At 37.6% G+C, this 14,434-nt stretch overlaps 1 protein-coding gene across 7 annotated transcripts in view; it reads left to right on the top strand.

Moving 5' to 3' along the window:
- The window catches only part of LOC139121830 (thrombospondin type-1 domain-containing protein 4-like), a 121,020-nt gene extending 112,704 nt beyond the window's left edge, over positions 1-8,316 (top strand). For 6 of the 7 annotated variants that reach the window (XM_070687037.1, XM_070687038.1, XM_070687039.1 and 3 more), the window contains 6 exons: positions 255-459; positions 1,317-1,487; positions 2,015-2,188; positions 2,840-3,019; positions 3,787-3,943; positions 6,240-8,316. In XM_070687037.1, coding sequence (XP_070543138.1) covers positions 255-459; positions 1,317-1,487; positions 2,015-2,188; positions 2,840-3,019; positions 3,787-3,943; positions 6,240-6,349 — 997 coding nt within the window. In that variant the 3' untranslated portion in view covers positions 6,350-8,316. Of the gene's footprint in view, positions 1-254; positions 460-1,316; positions 1,488-2,014; positions 2,189-2,839; positions 3,020-3,786; positions 3,944-5,063; positions 5,109-6,239 lie in introns of all 7 variants that reach the window. The other variant, XM_070687041.1, reaches the window with a different exon arrangement.
- The last annotated feature ends 6,118 nt before the right edge of the window (positions 8,317-14,434 follow it).

Raw genomic sequence — 14,434 nt, 5'->3', positions numbered from 1 at the left:
TGTGAGAAATCAGCATATTTGGGGCTTGGCTATAATTATAATTTTGATATTTTAGAAGTAAACATCCATATTCAGAGTGTTGATGGCCATTAAACAGATGACACACATATCAAATGGAACTCTGGGAAACAGTTTAATCTCTTAATGCATCAAATGTTAAATACACTTTGGACTAAATTCAATCTGGCCATGGCAATTCTGCACTTCATTGGAGTATTAAAAGGGGTTAATTTGTTGGTTGTTTGCTTACCCAGGTGGGAATCTGGAGCATGGAGTGCTTGCAGTCGTACGTGTGATGAAGGTGTGCAAGTCAGACAAGTCAGCTGCAAACAGAAGCAGACTGAGATTATCGATAACCTAGTAGCTGAAATAAACTGCCCAGCCAGTGAAGTCCCTGACAGTCGCCAACCTTGTAACCTTGGAGATTGTCCTGCATGGAAGACTACCCAATGGGATCAGGTGAATCTTCTTCTTTTCATAAAATTTCATGAAAATCTCAAAATATACATACGTGGGGCTGTAAAGTTCTGGCTCAAAGTTGCATCAAAAGTTGTATTTTTGTAACTTAAATTTGACTTTTTCAAATACAGATGGCCTTAAATTTGATGACCACTGTGTGAATGTTAAAAATGAATTGTTTAACCTCACAAAGGCAAGGGCACTCATCATCATGATCCTATCTGTTTATCTGAGGAACTTCAGAGATGATATGCTTTCTTTCTTGTGCCAAAAATTTTGACCATAGAGCACGATGTCCTGCAGTGATAATGTGAGCCCTAGACAAATTAAAAGGGTGATCTCCGTTCAAAATAACCTATGAAAAGTGTTATACAAATATTTCGCTTGGCTTTAAAGTTCCAGTTGATAAGTTACTTCAGACTGTAACTTAGAAGATGCTTTTATCTTTGTGGTGTGCCGTGTCAACATCCAGGCAAGAGCTCAATTTTAGGGGTTTTTGAGAAGGCTGATCAGATACAATCTATTATGTGAGCTAATTCAGCTTATGTGTTGTTCTCTTTGCAAGGCCCACTGCTGTATAGCGCCCCCATACCTTTTTTTCGTATGTGGCTTTTGTTTTTATTCAATATGCCCTCCAAACAAATTGTAAGTGCTGCCGTTGTTTTACATTTTATTTAGTAGATGTCTCATTATGGATATAAAATGTTCTAAAGGAAACTCACTATTCCACAAGTTGATGTTTTTAATGTTTCTCTTCAGAGTTATGCAAATTGTTGATAATGACACTCCAGTTGTCGATATTGAATAATATTGCTTGTCTTTACTGATATAAATCCTTTTACTTTGCAATGTATCAGTGTTCTGTGAGATGTGGCCTTGGAACACATAGCAGGAAAGTGACATGCGAAGATGGAACAGGTGCTGTTGATGAATCTCTTTGTGAAGATTTTCCTAAACCAGTCGACAAAGAGGAATGTGACATGGGATCCTGTGCTCGCCAATGGTATCATTCAGATTGGTCAGATCTTGTAAGTAATAGAATTACAGGGTGAAATACAATGCTACCTCAATAATGTTGTAGCATTGCAAAATTTACTCTAGCAAAAAACAGCATGAAATCATCAACTATATCTTAAGGCTTTTGGTATCCTGTTTGAAAGCTTGCAGAGAACGGTTTTTGTAGTCATTTTTAGATAGATTATGTGAAATGACTTTTCCTTCTGTATATGCACTAGATAACAGTGTTTGTTTAATTTGACACTGACTATTTTCCAATATAAACTTTGACGAGATCATCATGGAACATTATGCCAATCCTTTTCACATCTGTAACAACAATCTACAACAATGGACAACATTTGTCTTGCTTCAGTACATTTTTATGTTTTGTGAAAATACTTCCAAAGTCTCGAAAATAAAAGAATCATCAAGTGCATATAAGGAAATGTTATATCATTAAAGCAAATCATCTCAGACCCCACGGTTTTAATAGAATTCAGTTTATGTCCTTCTCTGTACTGAATATGTTGTATATTTTTCTCTTGTAACTTGACAGTGCTCTGAACAGTGTGGAGAAGGCGTTTATTCCAGGCCAGTAATCTGTGCAGTGGCTGGAGAGGGTGATGCCGTTTCTGATGACGAATGTCAGAGTGAGGACAAACCTAGTGACAGTAAACCGTGTAACATGGGCCCCTGTGCTGCACAATGGTTTACAGGGTCTTGGACTCAGGCAAGTGTCAATACTCACCCCATTACCACCCCTATCATGTTATTCAGAAGTCTAGTGTTGCCACAGAGAGCGATGGGCATTTTTACCAGAATTGAGTTAGGGCAGGGTTTACCCTGTACACCTCCAATTCCGTGTAAACAGGTCCAGTCTTACCATTGACAACAATATGTTGAAGACAAACCATGGTGATGAGGGTGTTATAAAGTAGCTGTAATGACTTGTATTTTTATGTCTCTACGGCCAATGACTATGTTTAAAACGACAGACATGTTGAAAAACTAACAAAAGACGGACATGATGTAATGTGAAACATTTGAAGAAAAGACACAAAATAAAATATAAAACATTGCTAAGAGCTGCTGAATCAAGAAATAAACAAGAACACAGTTCTGCTGCACACTTTTAGCCGATATTTTATGGCTATTTGTATGTGCTTAAACTTTTCACCCTCTTTGCCTGCATATAGGTCTGCACTCACCTTTGAGAACAATGGGGTTACGCCAAATCATGTTGGTGAAAGGGTTAATATATGGATGGAAAGATTAATACCTCAAACCCCGGTTGTGTAAACACCCGCATGATTTCACAGATCACGCTGAGAAAATTAAAGGGTCAATAATGTAAGAGATGTTATTCTTTGTCCATTTGCAGTGTTCTGCGGAGTGTGGAGACGGCTCACAGACCAGAGCAGTGGCATGCATGTTAATGAGTGGTGCTGATCACACAGTTGTGTCCACCAGCTTGTGTGAAGAATCTGAGAAACCAGCCACAATCCAGGCTTGTAACATCAAACCATGTGAATCACAGTGGTTCATTACTAGCTGGTCTGAGGTGAGATCTTGTCTCTTTGTATGTACATAGTCCCTAGATAAGCTCTTAAAAAAAATATAAGTGAAAAGAATAGGCTCCCTGTAGAGGGATGCAGTGAATTTTTAATCCAGTAATTAGAGAGCATTGCAGGCTCAGCTCTCTCTATGAAAGAATAAAATTGTTGAAACATGTCATGAAAGAGAAGAACATGAAGTTTCTCATTTGGATGATGAAACTAACTCGTCTGAAATTACTGGGAATTGGGCAAAATTTTGTAAAATGTTGACAGTATGCTGTAACATACCAACAACCAAACACACAGCTGTATTATTAAAGTGACTGCTTTAAATCCAGAGATCCTCTGATATTTCCTCAAAATATCGATTGTCATAGATATGAACCATGACTTATTTCTTTGGAAAACACAATATAACATTCACTCTGCAATTTGCTACATCTTGAGGTAACATGTACCTTGAAACTTTATCTCAAATTTTTCTCCAATTGGTTCCTAAGAAACCCACCGATATTTGAAGTCCAAATTGGTGATATTTTGTGTTGACTGAACAGGAACAAATATTATATTAATGTTCACAAAGACAAGCTAGGGAAACCTCCATGTGCTGCTGACGCTTCAGAATGATTTCTCGCCAGCAGACGAGAAAAATATTTTAAAAATTTGAGTGTCCAAAAAATGCCCCTGAGGTTCATTCCACCTGAAAGAAAAAAGCAAAATATTCTTTTCCAAAAGTTCTAACCTGTGAGTGCTAACTGTCTTTTCATAACAGTGTTCAAAGACATGTGGTAGTGGACACAGAACACGGGAAGTGAAATGCTTGGATGGCGAAAAGCAGAATTCTCTGTCATGTGATGAGAACAAGAAACCACATGCAAGGCATAGCTGTAACACAACGCCTTGTCCGACAGTTGCACCAAAACGAAAAAGTTAGTATAGAAACAATACAACCAATACCATAAATTTGCAAAAAAACTAAAACTTTCTTTTCTTTTATTTTCTGGCTCAAATCTAATGCTTCATTAACAATTACTTTTTCAGATCTATATTCTCAGAAATAGATATTTCAGTTCTGTATGAGTTCAGAGGTCAAGGGTCAACTCCAAAGGGTGTTTGTCAGAATTGTCCCCAGTGAAATTTTGCTATTTGACCTGCAGTATGATAATTGGTGTAGGAGCATTACTGTTTTATATTGATGTTTAAAGCCACAATAGCTGTGAATGTGTAATAAACGGATCTCAAAATATCCTCAGTTTTCAAAGAGTTTTCTTTGAATAAGACCTTATAAAGACTGAAAAAAGTGTATAACACCGTCATAAGTGTCAAAAGTGGCATGTAAATTCAAGAGTTTTAAAATCATTTTAGATTTCTAGCCATTTTCAAAAACTAATCACGTCACAGAGAAAATAAAGATTACGACAACAAAATGTTGGCCATCATGTGTCGTGCATTCAAGTAAATGGCGTCATGCTTGTTTCTTGGATGATCACAATGTGAATGTGCACAAAATACTGCATTGTTGTACTTTTCCGTGGGGGCGTCATTCTATGAGTGCGTTACCCGTTAATTATTTAACCTGTTAAAACGTGTAGGCATGGTCAAAATCACACGGTCAAAATCAGTGAATAGTGATACTTCTATACACGCCCTTCAGTTAGCACATTTACATGAACCAACTTTGGTTTTAAAATAAATTCATGAAAATAATGCATAAAATTCGCAGCTATTGGGGCTTTAATAGTACGAGGCCAGAGGTGGTTGTTTGGGAAATAAATGGAGTTAAGGTTGCTTTTGCTCTATGTTCTGGTACTCACATCATCGACCAAGAGCTATGGACAATGGTGAAGTTGTGGTGAAACACTCAGGCCTAGTCCACATATCTACTTACCAAGTGAAACTCCAGCTCTTGTCATATCAAAAGCCGGAGAAAATGTGGTGAAATTTTATGACGGTGCAAGGTGTTGGTTCAAACTGGAAAAAAAAAAAAGAATCCCTGCCATGGGTACATGCTGGTAATTTTGTGATAAATGTTTGCCATCTTTTTTTTAGCAAAGGTAAATTGGAAACTGAACTGGCCCAAAAGGCATCCCTGAGGTACTGCTTTTGGTGTGTTTTCCCACAACCCTGACAAACTCCCCTAACACCCCAGAGTTGTTGGCCAACTGAACTGCATGAAGCCTTGTTTTTTTTATGTTCATCATTAACTGCATGCAAGTCTTTATTTTTCCATATGTTTCAAATGTCTGGTATTACTGTTAGCATGAAATTCTTCACAATTTCTAAACACACATACATCACTGAGAACTTGGTCACTGGTTTGAGTAATAATACATTAGCATGGTGTCCGCATAGCAGGTATATCTTTACAACTAGCATGTAGCATACAATCCAGGTACATGTACGCCTTGCAACCTTCTATTAAGTGCCTATGCAAAACTCACTTGCAAGTGCAATGAATTATCTGCTACAAGCACAAGTTATATGCTTGCTATCAGTTCAAAAATGCACACCACTGCCAAAATTTCAATCTTCATAAGCTATCCAATGTAGATTTTTTGCCACTCTGCAGTTCAGCTACTGAGAACATATACTGCTTGTATTAGAACTTGCTGCAGTGTGACACCTCACAGTTCTAGACTACTGTACATGAGGCTACTTATCTCGTTCCATTCACAAAGTGAGCCACTTGTGTGTACCAAGCTACCACTACAGAGATGTAGGTGTTAAAGGATTCCTGAATAGTGATCTTACATGGACAAGAGCAAGAGTTCTGGAAAAGTCAAGGATCAGCTATGACTGCACACTTTCCCTATGCTTTCTATTGTATTCATCAATTGATAGCCCTGCAGATGATACCAGAAGCTAAAAATATCTGGTCATCTTGGACCATGATGGCTATTTTAGAATTTGGCAAAAAATGTTTTGCATGGGCGCTTACTCCTCTCACCCCATTGCCATGTATTTCAGTACATCCATCCCATTGAAAACAATGGGGATATTCCACATCATGCTTGTGCAAGGGTTAAAAAGGGGGTATTTTAATTTTCGTTTCATGGTGTGGTTAATTTGTATCTTTTTGTGATTGATTTTCAACAAAGATTGGTTGAAATGACAGCACACGTAAACTTAACATACACTCTACGATGTCGGAAGAGATTGCATACTGTAGATCTCACATTATGTTGGAAACTCATTTCTTTTTTCTTGAAATTCATCTATCTACAGGTAATGATTGCAAAGACAGGTTCAGCAACTGCAACATTGTAGTGCAAGCAAGACTGTGTAATTACCCCTACTACAAGAAAGCATGCTGTTCCTCATGTTTTGGAAGGTGATAATCCACATGGGACGCACTTACAATGATGACAACAACTCCTCCATCATAAACCCCCTTCTGAACGCTAGTCTATGCAGCTGATAGTACTATCCTTGTGTAAATATTTATTGCCACATGCCTCTTGCAAGCTTGAGAGACATTCACATCGTTGTCATTTTTTTTCGAACTCTCGACGATCTATCGCCCGCCTCACACCTAGCGAGAGAAAGAAGTTACTGATGTGATAACAAGTATAGTATTAATTTAATATGTAAAAGGGTACACTATTATCATAATTATTAGCATCAAAGGACTTTATTGTATCCAAACGCATTAGGCTAGCATAGAAATACAATGTAAATTATGTATCAGCTGTTCAATGTAACAGTTTTGTAACATCTTCAATACAGTGTATTTCATGTTTTTTATATAGTCCTGTTTGAATATCAAGCTTATTTTTCCCAATGGATAAACATGACAGTTTACAGTTTTACATTTAAAAGTGTATGAACTGTTGTTAACTTTTATCGTCTGCTTAATATATAAATATATATATATATCTATACATATAATATATATCCTCACAGACAAGAATTGAACATCCAATTTGTGAATTATGTTGAACAAAATCAGTAACATAGAGGGTATCAAGAACTAACCCTTCCATTGGTAATGTAAGTTTTTTAAGGAACTTAGGTGGGACATTTCAGAAGTTTCTTGTTGCTGTTGAGGGGTAAGGGGCTTTCGCTCAGCAACAGGCGTCATTTTTACATCTTAATCATGTCACAGCAGAATACTATAATTGTCCAAGCTTATTCTGAGAGTGTCAGTTTTTTTGTAAAATCTGAGAAAGATCACTCGATGGAGTAATTTTTTTCAGCATTGTGTATTTAGAGATATTTACAGCCAAGTTACGTTTTGTATTATAATCAACTATTTAAAGCTTAAAAGGAAAGTATAGTTAAGTGACAGAGAGAATATTGTTCTTTACTTGTACTGGCTAATGTATATAACAGTGGCAATTATAATCAACTAAATACGTGTTAGGTTTTGAAGAGCTGCTCTTATATAGAACTGCAATGTTAGGTTTCATTATGCCTTTTTGAGATGCTGTTTTTCAAGAGAAATCCTTGCTCATGTCTTTCTCTTCATCCAGAGAATGTTCTCTAACTCAGTGGGGAAGCTCTGCACAGCTTCCATTGAAGGACCCCCCCCCCCCCCCCTTGTATCAAAGTAAGTGCTTTGGCTACCTTGCTCACTTTCATCTAAGAATTTCTTTCTGTTTTGAAGAGAGATCCTGGCCTGTCACACCTCTGTGTTTCCCATTCAAAAACCTGTTATTTTACAAAACATTTCTGTACTGTAACTTTTCATTTTGGTTCATTAACTTCTATCTGAAAGGGCAACCCCGCACATTTATGTAATTTTCATTCAGTAACCTCCACTTCTTTCATTTCAAGAGGAACATCACATAACTCCTCACTGTCACTTCAGTGACCTTTATAATTGCTTTTACGGAAAGTTTACAGTGACGTTATATAAAGACATGACTTTTTGTTGTTTACCTACTGCTAGCTATGACTGTAATTTGTATAACAGTCATATATTTTTCCATAGTATTTTGTCAATGTAACCAGTGTATGGGAATGTTTCCCCATTACAAACTAGTCAGTTTAGTGCCGTTATCATCTCAAGTCAGTCAGTTCTTATTAGTGACAATCGTGAAAATCTGAAATAATATGGTTAGAAAGCATGCATTAACACTTTGCTTTATCGAAATCAATACTCATTTGGGGAAATGATGACGACATTTAGCCACTATTATCAGTAAGATGCGACCATGCATTATTTCTAAGCAGAAATCAGTTTCAAATGTGAGTTGATGGAAATATTGCACATTTTTTCAGTTCAACCCAAATTTTAACTTGTCTTTCTTGTCAGAATAATGTTGTCTTACCTCATAAATATAAAGTATTCTGTACCCTCTTCAAATGTCAATGGACTTTTCTTTCTTACATTTCATGGTGGAGGTGCTATCTCTGCGTTCAGTTGAACTCTAGCTAGAGTGTACTACCATCACTCACCGCTGATATAAAGTGGACATCAGTACAGTCATCATGTTCACTGACATTTGGTCACTAAAGTTAAAATTCCGTTAGCTATAATATGTGGTGTATTACCCAGTATTTTTTGTCTTGTCAGATATGATTTCATATTCTACTCCCAAAATCATGCAGCAATGCCTATTAAATGTCCAATGTTATTGTTGACACCTGAATTTCAGTTCTGACAATAATTTGTTTGTCAACAAAAACATTGCATATTGTACACATGTTGTTGTGTTTTTGAAGGGCTCATACTAAATTATTAATCATACATTCTGGAAAAGATTACTTCTTTTTGTATCAAACGAACAAAAGAAAATACCACAATATGCAGCTCTGATCAATCTAAATGTTCACTCCAAACAAATTGGATTGTCTTTCCAAGGCCACCTTACTGATCCCATTCCATGTTTTCCATGATGAGGAATCCCTTGATCTCACTGTTGACCAACTCTCTATAGTAAATTTCAATCTATATCCAAATTTGCATTGCTGTCTCTACCTCTTCCCCCCGCCAAAATCACAGTATGTAATCCTTCCTCACAGAACCCCAGTCTCTGTAACAATTGTACTTTGCAGATCTATGTCCCAACATTTGCAGATTCTTTACCAAACCTAATGAGCATCCGTGAAGTCTTTCATCGTGAAACACCTCATTTTACAACCCGTAACCCTCGGATAGTGAAACTGAAGTGGTATGCCTTAACCATAAGACATGATGCCTAGCAGAAACAACTCTGTTAGACATCTCATGGAAATGTAAATTGCTTGCCCTAATGTAAATTACTCAACCCACACTCAGTCCATGATGAGTGGCTACGCTGTATCTGAGGAACAGTAGAAATATATCTGCTGCAAGCAAAGTCCAAACTTCACTACAACATAATCACTAATCCATTTCACTGCCATATAGTTATTAAAAGCCCTTTCATAAGCTTTTTATTATATTAATGATGATTCTCTCAAAGATTGAGGATCTCAACATGTATTGTTAATGGGCTTGCATTACTTTGCAGTATAATTGCAAATATGAAATTAAAACGTAGTGTAGCTGACATATTACAATGGACAGCAGCAAAGCATTGTAGTGCATATTTTACTTACCGATAACATGAACATTGTCTTGTTTGCAAAACGGTTAGACAGAGTAATATCATAGCTCTATTAATGCATAATACTTATAATTTTTTTCGTGCATTTCCAGAAGAAAATGTTCAACAATCCTTTGATTGCGTACACAATGTAGTAGTTTTAATACTGATTTGTAAATTCTGTGTGTATGTTCATCTAATCCGATTTCCTTTACTACACGCAATGACTGCACAATCAGAAACGAAACAAGCTGAAAGCGTCTGAAATTCACAAAGAACGTGACGAGGTAGATTTCTCCAACGCTAACATTTGCTCATTTGTACAGAATGTTAAAGTAGTCTTATGATTTATACCGTTTCATTTAAAGGGGCAGTCGTCAATCCCTGGTGTTCGCATTAGTGGCTTTTTACATTGGCTGTTTATGTGATTTAATCCTTTGTTCTCCTTTGAAAGTTGTGCACAGTCAGTCAATTTGCCAATATATAAAGCTGATAAAAAACCTGCCCCGTTAAAGAAATTCAACAATGTAAAATACGCCCTCATTCTGTATGCATGTGTTTGCTTTCGTTTTAGCTTTTATTTTCTTGCATTTTTACGCAGAAAAAAATGATTATTTTATTTTCTGTTCGCACTAATAAAGGTACAAATAATACACATCAGAGTTAGGCTTGTCTGTCCCGAACCAATTTAACGTCATGAATGCGTACTTTTTCTCATGTTGTAAGCCACTGAGAGAAACTGGTATCTTCCCTGCACGCTGCAATACTTACAATGCAGTAGCAAATCAACGCGCACAGCTTACTCCATCCGTGAAGTTTGCTTTAAAATGCCAAAGACGAGTCACGCGGGAAAAGTTTAGAGACTGGTTGCTCCCAGAAAAAAGAGGAAAGTACTTTGAATGCTTGATGACTTGTTTGATGCAGTAGTTAAATAATAACACACGCCAGCAAGGGCAAGATCACGATTTGTTGCCCGCCCAAGGGATGGCGCTCATGACGGTAATATTGATGATGCCCGAGCCGAAGGCGAGGGTATCATCAATATTACCGTCATGAGCACCAGCCCGAGGGAAAGCAACAAATCGTGATCTTGCCCGTGCTAGCGTGTGTTATTAATTTTATTACACCGAACAAACACTGTTGTTTTGAAACTTTGCTTAGAATGCAGTCAAGTGTCGATCGAGACTTGCCAAAGTGAAGCGTTCTATTTGTTGCTCGATCGTAATGCTACATGAAGTGGAAGGTCAACTTAAATTAACATCTATAAAAACAAAGACAGTGTTGTTAAAGGTTTTCTCGTTTAATCATTAATGTACTAAATGTCCTCTACACCAGGTCCAGCTAATTTCTTGTACCTTTTCAAAACCCATTGCTTTACAGAAAATTCCAAGCAAATGTACGCGTTGATGTGGTACGCGCAGAAAGGACGCGCGGTATTCCAGAACGTGGTAGCGGGCTATATCACTGCACGCGACAGGGCTATATCAGCGCACGCGACAGGGCTATATCACCTAAGCCATGTTCTATCACTTTTTGTTTTATATCACGTGAGTGAGGCTCTGCCAATCACAGCACCTGGATAATACGTGAGGTGTAATAATCCTTATTGTACCATGATGTTTAAGACGAATTATATTACCATGCCCTGTCCATCGCATTTTAATTGGTCGAGCTGAACCACGTGACTGCCCACAAATAACAGTAATGGTCTGTTTACATGCCCGTGAATATGAATAATATCGTAAACATAGTAACTTTACAGCTAAAACGAAAATTGTGATTTGTACAAAGATCATATTCAATCACAAAATAAAATAGAGCACTTGTGGGCCAAGTTTAGACACTTTTTTCAAAAAATCTCCGGATTTGCAAAATGTTTGCAGCGCGCACTACTCACTGACAAGTTCTGGGGCCCCGCTGTCGTTGGCACGGGAAATTTTCGTAAATGTTGACGTTTTATGGCGTTCGTTGATAATATAATAGAAAAAAAAACAGACTCCGCCCTGACCATTAACGTTTATTTATTGGAGCGGGCTCGAGGAAAGCCAAAATTAATGGGCTCGGCAAGCCTCGCCCGTTAATTTTTGGCTTTCCTATCGCCCTTGCTATAAATAAACGTCGTCCGTTATTTCTATAACATCTGAAACAGAAATATAGTTTCTTCAAAGTTTCTAAACAGTATCTGATCTCAAAGGATCGGCTCAGCTCTCACGTCACCGACAGAAAACATTTAACAAGTTTCCCAGAAAGAAAATGATATTCACTATAGCACACGATCATTAGTGATTTCGCGATATCCATAGTACATTGTATTGCTCTCCAATACGGTGATACTATGAGTCAATTGATAGCACTGTATTTTCAACCAAATTACGGAGAGAAATGGGAAAACGCATTTGAACAAAGTGACAACTATCGTAAGTTCATTGAAGTGATGGAGTCGAAAGTGGGAGGTCATCATGCGTTAAGGTAGTATGCACCTCGAAAGTGAAAGATTTAAACTAATGCTCAAACTTTCCTAAATGAAACTCTCTCAACCATTCTTACCAAATCAACAATAAAAAATTAGGGGTCACTGTACAAAGTTTGGAACTATCGTAAGAAATTACTCATCATTTTGCGATATTTGAAATTCAAAAAGGCCGCCGTCCCTGTGTTAACTCTATGGGGTAAAACTAAAATTTTGGATTTTCGAAGAACTAAGCCCGTGAAAGTTGTTCTTTTACCAAGAACTTTGAAATGAGCCCCAACAAGTGATAGATCAGAAAAGAAGTGTGACAATAACGCCCTTGTCAACATTTGCAGATGAAGTCCTTTAGCGAGATAAGGAAGTTTGAGGCAAATCTTGAGGAATAAATTTACATCCCGTTCTTAAATCATGTATGGTTGCACCAGCATTGTAACAGCCTAGTACAGTGTTGGATAACAGAGGGTCGGTCTTCCGTTACTATATCTGCTAGGTGTGCTGTAAGCTAGGTAGATCAGTGCCGGCACTTTTGATCAGCAAACAATATTGTTGAATTCCATGTGTGTGTTTGCTGGATGTTTGGATGGGTGGATGAATGGATAGATAATAGCTTGACTCGACTGATTGATTGATTTGGAGAGGGACTGATTGCCCTCAAAGATAGACCATGATAAGCAAATGTACACTGTAGGAGTGTCCAATTATTGATGAATTACTTATGGATGAATTTCAGTTTCCTCTACAATGTTCGTTCGTACCCTGTTACCACAGGGTCCAGCGAACAATACATTGATTTATTGATTGATTATGATAAAAAATGTTGTGTATTAAAAAATTATAACACAAAGTCTTAACTATATCAAAAACGTCCTGTCTTTTGCCTTCTGAGCTGTTCACGGGTTGTGTAGCGGTCAGAGCAACATTGTTGATCGGTAGCAATAAGTAATGGAAGGTATTAGGTTGGGCGACTAACAGATATCGACTGTTTATTATAATTTCGTGGAAATTAAGGAGATGGTGAGGGGCAACAATAGGCCAGCGGTGACACGATTCAAGCTTGTCATAAAAAATTCCAATATATGGTCTTTATTAACTTAAATAGTAAATCTCAGCGGTGTTCGCTAAACCCTGTGCTCTATCACGGAAGTTTGCGTCGAAGTTCTTTGAGTATTACACTACATAATCTGCATATGACATTTCATGGTTGATGAGTTTCTTTCATTTCCAAAACATGTTCAGCTCCATTGGGCAACAGTATCTTGGTTCGGCCATTACTAATAAAATATCGACCAAACGGTCGTGTGACCCCGTAATTATGTTAGGAACAAAAGGGGTAAACATTGTTTGTCTATTGAGTATAAAGACAAAGTATAAAGACAGTGAAGTAAATATATCTCCGGTTGTTTACTTGCAATAACAGTATGCCATATATCAGTCTGGTCAGTTTAGACTTGTTGTCTTCATCGCGATACTCTGGCCATGCAAAGCATATTTACAGATTCTCTTCACTTCACAAAGTCGTTGCACAGTGCATGAATTTTTTAAAACATATTTAAAAAGAGATAAATTGGAGATGCATTGGCACAGGCCTAAAAGCTGTTAAATGATGTATATATGAGACCCGAAGATATGTACATATTTATATAAAAAGTTGTACATAGTGTATGTGCCCTAACATTTGCGGTATCGAGTATGCGTCGCACTCTGTTAACGTGCCAAACCGCAGTGAGAAATGGGCCCTGAAATGCACTTTGATGCTCCGATCCGACGAAGAATCACGACAAGTCAAATCCATAAAACCACAAGAAGCAAATGCGACAAAGTGCCAATAGCACCGCACGATACGAAGATACATCTGCCGTAGCCGATTTCAAGAATATGATTCGGAACACTGGTAAAAGGAAACTGCTGTTTTTGCGACTGTAGAAATTTACAGTAGTACTATGAGATATGAAAAGGGCGGATGTTTCATGGTGTTCGGAATCATGCCCCCTTATAGCAACTTCGATAATTCCAAATTTATTATCAGTAACAAGTTTATACGGTTTTAAAGAATTATTTCGATATCTACGTTGCACTGGCAGCCCCGATTTGTCGACATCGCCTGCCCGTATAGATTTAAAACTGATCAGCACACAAATATAATAACCCGCTCAGCGGTCCTTGTTCAAGCTGCGTTGAACAGTGATCATAATGATTTCAGACAGAAATATCACAAAACAGGGTGCACTGCTGCAAAAGAATAATCACGTTAGGATTGAGCAGTTTAATTTCTGCTCGCAGATGCAGGATGTATCACCAGATATAGTGCAGTTTACTGTGAAAGCTCCAAGAAGATAAAGAAACGCCCTCTTTCCAACCATCACGGATATAGTCTGGTCCCCTGCCCCATTTCTCACGAAATAGAAGCGCAGCCAGCGGTAGAAATGGGACAGGGGACC

The sequence above is a fragment of the Ptychodera flava genome, chromosome 21 (assembly GCF_041260155.1).
Source record: "Ptychodera flava strain L36383 chromosome 21, AS_Pfla_20210202, whole genome shotgun sequence".
Lineage (NCBI taxonomy): Eukaryota > Metazoa > Hemichordata > Enteropneusta > Ptychoderidae > Ptychodera > Ptychodera flava.
This window is presented reverse-complemented; position numbering and strand designations above follow the sequence as displayed.